Source organism: Myiozetetes cayanensis, unplaced genomic scaffold (genome assembly GCF_022539395.1).
Source record: "Myiozetetes cayanensis isolate MyiCay16 unplaced genomic scaffold, myiCay2020 scf1, whole genome shotgun sequence".
NCBI lineage: Eukaryota > Metazoa > Chordata > Aves > Passeriformes > Tyrannidae > Myiozetetes > Myiozetetes cayanensis.
The window spans coordinates 18,272,012-18,280,107 of NW_026086604.1; the positions used below are offsets into that span (position 1 = coordinate 18,272,012).

At 34.6% G+C, this 8,096-nt stretch overlaps 1 protein-coding gene across 1 annotated transcript in view; it reads left to right on the top strand.

Annotated features, from left to right (window-relative positions):
- The window catches only part of LRP12 (LDL receptor related protein 12), a 47,371-nt gene extending 39,988 nt beyond the window's left edge, over window positions 1–7,383 (top strand). Inside the window, exons 6-7 of the mRNA XM_050313650.1 lie at window positions 553–685; window positions 4,168–7,383. Of these exons, the coding sequence (XP_050169607.1) occupies window positions 553–685; window positions 4,168–5,031 (997 nt within the window). The 3' untranslated portion in view covers window positions 5,032–7,383. The remainder of the gene's footprint in view (window positions 1–552; window positions 686–4,167) is intronic.
- Window positions 7,384–8,096: the final 713 nt, after the last annotated feature.

Genomic DNA, 8,096 nt, shown 5'->3' on the forward strand with positions numbered 1-8,096 from the left:
TTCCCTGGGGAGCTTGTTCCAGTGACTGACCACTCTCTCAGTGAAGAAAAGAGGATATGTTCTGATCTCTTAACTATTGAGGGTTAAGCTTTCCGATGTTGTTACCAAAAAGAAAGTGTGGGAAAAACTGCAAATAATTAAATTGGAATTAATATTTCAGTTCTGTATTTCACAGTATGTTTGTTTTCTTCTGTTATAGACTAGCTCATACCAGGACTCTGTATTCTTCAGTTTTTATAAAGTAATATGAGCATCTCTCATAGTGCTTTTTATATTTAGCCCAATTTTTGGGCTGGTTTTTTTGTTTGTTTTGTTTTTTTAAGGAATTTATTTTTGAGTTGGTTTTTTTGTTCTTGTTTCAGCTGGACAGACCCATAGGAATGACTGAAAGGACATATTGGATATTTGTTGTCAATTAAATTTCAATTATATTAGTGAAACTTCTGCTGAAATTTATGATTTCAGATTATAATAGTCTGATGTACTGTTAGTCTTTAAAATATATGCAAATCAGTATCTTATATATTCTGAAATTTCTTTTCTCTTGAAAAGATCATTTGAAACTCATTTGTCAAGGGTTGAGGCTGAGCTGTTAAGAAGAGAAGCTCCTCCATCCTATGGACAATTAATTGCCCAGGGTTTAATTCCACCAGTTGAAGATTTTCCTGTTTGTTCACCAAATCAGGTAAGCTTTCAAAATAGCAGGCAAATGACTTAAATTTTAAGGAGACTGAAATAAAGGTATTTTAACTTTCATCTGCATTCTTTTGTTCTACAGCATTTCCATTTCTTCCTTTCAAGTCAATACCATTACACTAATGATTAGCCACTGGACAAAATCACAATACAGTAACACCACACAATTTTCTTTGCAGGCCTTTTCTGTTGATAATGAATGCCTGTAATGCACACTATAGGACCCCTCTTGCATGAAAAGTAGTAGATTGGTAGATCTAATTGTATGTTCTCTCTTAATGAGTGTAAGTTAAGACTGCAAGATAGCACTTTGAAATTTTTCAAAGAAGAATTAAAACTTGTAATGCAGAATGCTAGTTGATATCCACAGTGCATATGTGCTTGGGTACAATCGTGCCCAATGTACATAGAAAAGATGATGGAAAAGGCCAGGCTGTAATATCATATAAAATTATCATGAACAAGTAACAAAGTAAAAGCCAGTAAATGGCAGTTAATAGTGTCTAGTCATCCAGATTCTCAGATAGATGATTAGCACAATTCTTAACTTGGTTAATGAATGAGTTTTCTATCAAAACAACTTTGAAAGACATTTTCAATTAATTAAAGTTACGAAGCTCCTCTGAGAAATAAAAGTCCTAGTCTAGGAATCCTGCTGTGCAGTATTAGAGTTGGGATTAACTTGTATTATGTGTTGCAATTAATACAGCAAAGTTTACTGTTAGCAAATATTGCTGAACATGTAAGAAAATAGTTACAAGACCATTACATGGTTCTTTCATGCATACATGGTCACAAGCAGCTGTGATCTGCTGCAAAGGGTTTTACAGAGGAAAAGTTTCCATGAGAGGCTTTGGAAATGTGTCAGAAAGAAGATATTGTAAAGATTTTTCAGTAGCTACATTAGCAGTAAACTTCATTCATGAACTTATTAATAAATGCTTACAATGAACAGTGTAGAATCGCTCAGTCTTGTTGGGTGGGTCGTTGTGTTTATGATAAAGATCAATAAGTTTCTGTTTCAAAACAATTCTGTACTTTTTCAAATTTTGCTTGGTGTCCTCTTTTCGCCAGTTTGTGATGGATCTGTGTTCACAAGCCTCTTTAGGCAGGGTTAGCTCAAGGAAGTCGATTACGACAGTGCAGTTGTCATGCCCAGATATGCAAGTCCTCTAGTACAGGTAACTGGGAACAAACCAGTGTTTCCTGCAGAGCCCTACCCTGTGTGGGGCACTTCAGGTTTGGTGTACATGAACATGTGTAGTAAATAAGATTTTCAGAAATACCTGGCTAGCTTAGATCCATTTTTCATCATGAAACCTCACAAAGGTGGTCTTGTTTTCTACGAAAATGGAATCTCCTCATAGAATAATTCTGGAAAATCCAGACATGTAGTGGAGTCAGAGTTTGGTACTGGATCTGTTAAAAAGCTGTGCAATTACTAAAATTTTGTTTTATCTTTAGTTTGACTTAAATTGAATTAACCACTATTGTTTTGGATATATTTTAAATTATTTTTCAGAATTACAGTATAATGGAATTATATTACAATCTTTTGTAATTAAACACAACAAAATATTCATTGTCTTTCTCTGTAACTATGATTCAACACTCTATAAAAATTGATGCACATACAATAGTTTTGAACAGTGAAAGAATGTTACTGAACTCCCACTATGAAGACTAGTATTTCAGCTAAGACTTGTGGCCTTGAAAACTGAAGTAGCTATACTGGGCAATTAACTAGCATAGTGAGCATGCCATCGTCTTTAAAAGTGATAAAAAGTCATTCTGGAGTCATTGATGCTTCTATGATAAAAAATTCTGTTTAATCAGTGAAGTTGCATGATTTAAAAACATTGTTTTTCAGAGCAGAGAACATCAGTAAAAGTAAAAGCTCAAGGCAACGTAAATCGAATTCTATAAATTATAAAAGTCCAGTTTTTAATACAATTAAGTGTTGGGAGAGTCAATATTAAGTTGTGTTCAACTTTGCTTGTTTTGAGCAATATATACATTTTAAGATTGCAAATCTCAGTAGGACTGAAGGTAGTTCAAATTTCCTAGAATTCTCAAGCTAGAGCAATCTTGGGTGCTCTAAATTGTATGTAATGCTTTCTGTTTAAAACTGATATATGCCTTCAGAGCTGAATTTTCGAGGATGAGTAGCAGTCTCTTCAGTAGCTTTTGAAAGTAAGGCTGCTGAACACAACACATGTATTTATATGCTTGAATTCAAATGCCATCCTGTGAACTTTTGGAAGGGAGGAGGTAGGTTGTGCATGAGGTATTGTTTGGATACTGTGTTGTATTGTCTGAAGGATGGTGGAAGGGAGCTGAAGGTCACAGCATGAGACCACTGAAGTGTTTGTAAATAAAGGGAAAAATATACATATATGTTAAGGGTTTAATTGGGAAAAATGGCTATTCTGAAGAATATTCTTTATTTTTGCCATAATCTTCATTAAAAGTTTTGAATATGGACTTTATCCTGTAATTAAACACATCCATGAATATCTTTAGAATCGTGGGCATCTGGCAGATCTTCTACCCTATTTAAGAATTGAGCTACTTAGCAGAGGAAATGTGTTCTGTGTAAGATTGAGTAAAGGAATCTGCAAGTCAAAGGTGTTAGTATGTTTGTGTTACTTTACAGTTAAAAAGTTATATAAAGTTTTAAAGAGGAAAATTCAGGCATGCATTCCTCTATAACTAAATGTCTGGAAAATACATACTGAATTTGGAAAATGTATGGTTTAGAACACATAAGATAATTTTATTTAAACAGAGGCATTAAAACATTTTGAAACTAGAATTAACTGATTGTGCCAGAATAGAAAAAATCAAACTACAAGCCTCTGCTGGAGAAGATATTTAATTTAGTCCCTTTGAGGCAGCTCTATGGTAGTGGCTATGGAAAAGTGCTCACCTCTGTTAAATCTTTCTGAAAAATTTCTTTTTTAAATTCTAATCTTTTTGAGGCATGTTTTTATATATGTGATTTTTCTTTAAAATTCACATGAGTTCTTTACCTTCCTTGTAAGATTACTGTAAAAGATCTTGTATGCCTACTGTACTCGGTCTGTTGTTGTAGCATATCCTGATTATAGTGGCTTTCTTTTCACTTTGCTTTTATTTAAAGATCCTTGTTTTGGGCAGAAACGTACATTATATGTACATCATTGCTCTTTTATTCCCCTTCTGTATGTATTTCCACTTAATTTGTCTGTTCATAATATTTTTTTCCTCTAGAAAATCTAGACTTCTGTCATGCCCACTTTGTTTTTAAAATAGTGTATTGCTACGTGTACCAGATCCTTATTATTAATGATGCAACGTGTTTTAATACTTGAGGCTCTACATTTTACTTCGTGGTTATAGGCCATTTTGCACAATTATTATCATTCCTTCTTTGTTAGAATAGTACCAACATACTGTTAACACTTGATTGTTGCTTGTCTTCCCATTTAGGCTTCAGTTCTGGAAAACCTGAGGCTGGCAGTACGATCTCAACTTGGATTTACCTCAATCAGACTTCCTATTGCTGGCAGATCAAGTAATATTTGGAATCGAATTTTTAATTTTGCAAGGTCACGCCATTCTGGATCGTTGGCATTGGTCTCAGCTGATGGAGATGATGTTGCCAACCAAAGTACTAGTAGAGAAACCGAAAGAAATAATACTCACAGAAGTTTATTTTCAGTTGAATCTGATGATACAGACACAGAAAATGAAAGAAGAGACACAGCAGGAGCAGTTGGTGGTGTTGCTGCCACCTTGCCTCAAAAAGTCCCTCCTGCAACAGCAATAGAAGCAACAGTGGGAGCGTGTGGGAGTTCCTCTGCTCAGAGTGGCAATGGCAGTAACACAGATGGTGGAAGAGAAGTGACAAGTGTAGAGCCCCCGAGCACAAGTCCCGCACGTCACCAGCTCTCAAGCGCACTCAGTCGTATGACTCAAGGCTTGCGCTGGGTGCGCTTCACTTTAGGGAGATCAAGCTCAGTGAATCAGAACCAAAGTCCTTTGAGACAGCTTGATAATGGGGTAAGTGGAAGAGAAGAGGATGATGATGTTGAAATGTTAATTCCAGTCTCTGATGTAGCATCAGACTTTGACATGAATGACTGTTCAAGACCTCTACTTGATCTCAGCTCAGATCAAGGACCAGGGCTTAGACAGCCTTACAGTGCAACACATCACGGTGTAAGGTCATGCAGTCGAGATGGCCCCTGTGAGAGCTGTGGCATCGTACACACTGCCCAGATACCCGACACTTGCTTAGAGGCAACAGTGAAAAATGAAACTAGTGACGATGAGGCATTATTACTCTGCTAGGTACGGATTGTTTAGGAAAGATTGTGTACAAGTTGGAGCAATATCTGTCATTGTTTTGTACTTCACAGTTAAAACTAGGTTTTAGTTTTAAAAAATCCAGGACAACAGTATGTTAAAACTATTTTAACCTGTGTGGTTGATTAAACTTTTCTTATACTGGATGACATTATGGAACTTTTAGAGTAAATGTTTTAATGGCTCTGAATACGCGGTGTGTATCCAGTATAATCAGATTACTCCTTAAACCGAAGTTTTCCCAGTTAGTTTCAAATTTAGTTTATCCTGGTATTGTAGTTCAAACCAGAAACACGGCTGCTCAAGACTCATTTGACTGCCTGTTTAACCCCATATTAACAGGAGAATTTGTACAGAATTCTTTTCATTTAGGAATTGACTCTGTTGTATTATTGCCAACATACTTGTAACTTAATATACTAAGTACTGGTAAGGATTGTTAATGTAAAATATGTACTTTTCTTTGAGTTTATACAACACTTTGTCTAAATATTCTTAAATTTCATCATAATGTGAACTTATTTAAAGGGAGGAGAAACTTTCTCCAGGAGCATTCTTTTTCTTTCAGAAGTACAAAATGCAATGATATATGACATTTAGACATAATAGAAAAACTGATGGCAAAAGCTTTTATAGCACTGACTTTCCTAAACTGCAGTCTAATATGGTACAGCCAAATTGTATGTAAAATCCCCAGTCATTAGTCTTTTCGATTTGAAGTAAAAAAGGGCCGAAGATATTACAATATGTGTTAGTTCTTTAAATATCTGATATGTACAAATACACTACAGAATAAGTTCCAACTGGTAATAGATCTTTCCCTAATACTGTAGGGTATAAAGCTTGTTTGGACTCAAGGGATTTGCACTAAAATCATATTAAGGTCTCTAATGAGCTTAGTGCACAAGCACTATCACTTTAAGTACTATTATTGTCTAATATTGCAATGGCTATATATTTCCATGGCTCTTTTCTTGGGGTGTTGCATTTTTGTTGCAATTGAATTTGCTTTACTAATTCCCTATTTATTCGTTGTATTTAAAAACTGGTTTACTTGGTTGCAGACTGGTTGTTTAAAAAAAAATTAAATCCCTTTTAGTGTATTTTTTTATGATGTTACATGTTGGAGCAAAACAGATCAGTGAGAAAGAAAGCTCATAACTTCCAATTTTGTGATAAGCAGGTTAATATGTGGCTACTAGTGTGACAACAAGAAACTACACATTTTAAAAACAAAAATGTCAACTACTGTTTTATTTATTCTTTACCAGTCTGTTTTCAGTAGGCTTAAAGATCCAGTATGAAATGTATTTGTGTGTGATTGTATGCTATTTATTAAATTTTAAATACTTTGTTGAATGTCATTTTAAAGCATGTTTAAAGTCTTGTGCATTTCTGTCGTGTTATGCTGTCGGGCAGAACTGACTAAAATTTTAATATGTATCAAAATTAAATTGAATTTTTGTTATGTTTTTGAGGTACTTTTAAAGATAAATCCAAGGTCTGTCTGGCTTTTTATTTTTTTTAAATCCTCATCTCTGAAGTACAAATCACATGCAGAAGAAACAAACAATTGAACAGATTCCAAAGTGTACATATCTTCTCCCTCTTCTCTTCATTCACAGACACTGGGATGAGAAAAATAAGCGATTTTAACAGCTGGTTGATTTTTTTCTTGACAGTTAGCAGGTAAATTCTGAGTTCAGGACACAATTATGTAGATTTGTGCTTTTGAGGAATCTTATGTGCAATACAGTTGTAAAAAATTTTATTATAATGACCCATGCGGTTTCAAGTTTCAGAACAGATCACATCACACTGGTACCAGATCAGGTACAGGTTGGCCCATAATTACACATACTCGAGTAAAAGTCATCAATGGCCATTTTTATTCACATTGAATAATATCTAAATCTGTGGGCAATCTTTAGTCTGATTTCAGTAGCATTGCTTTTAGAGCAGGCAACTTTGCAATAGGAACATGGTAACGCACCCTGAAATATATGTGAACGGTATGTCCTGGTATGAAATACTGGGTTTTTAAACCTTCATAACTAGTTGTCATTAGAAACTGGTTACAGAAATGCTTGTCCCTGAGGCAGATAAATTTTGAAGAAAGTTCACAGAATACCTTTGGTGTTAAACACACATAATAACCTAAATTTGTTCCATTAGATGCCCCAAATAGCATGTACCTATGGACTCCATATTGCAGATGTAAAAAGAACACAATGTTTAATTTGTTTTAAAGGAGAAATGCTACACATCAACTAAGAAGTTGGATTTGATTGAGAATTTGGAAAATTGTAAATAAAATTCATATTTGTATGAGGCAAATTTGTTGCAGTGATTTTTTTCTTAGTGATATTAAAAGGAGTGATCATTTTTTTCCTTTGAGTAATGTATTAGTGGTTGGGATTGTATTTGTTTAGTTTGATGTTATGAATGCTTCTGATAGGTTGTTATTACCCCATTTCTTTTAATTCTGGAGAGCTTGAGTTAGTGTTTTGTTTAATTGATTCTTGATTTAGCTGTGCCACAATGCTAAAGCATTTTGAACAAAAGTCAGAATTATTTACTGTGGAATTACCTTGTTTTCTGTAATAAATCATCTGAAAGCTTTGAAGAATGTAGGTTATTGTGAGGCAAGCTCATGTAAAGCTTTTTAAGTGTGGAAAAAGTTTGTCATTGTTCCTTTTCACATATTACACTTTTTTTGTCATTTGATTTGCACTGAAACATTTGGGCTGAGCTTCCAAGGGTTTGTTTTGTTTCCAGAGTAAAGTCTTATTTTCAGTACAAGTTCAGCGAGTATTGCTGATAACTCTTCTTTCAAAACAGGTTCCTGGAGAGGATGCTGGAATTAGTTACAGTATCACATATTCCACTTTCCATCCAAATGCCAAAGCAAGAACTTATGTCAAAGCTTGGATTCAGTCTGGGAGAGTCACAGTTCAAGTTAGGACACAAACACTTTATCAGTGAGTGTTTATATTAAAGACTCGCAGCAGATCAAATCACACCTTTTACTTTTGGGATGAGATTTTGCT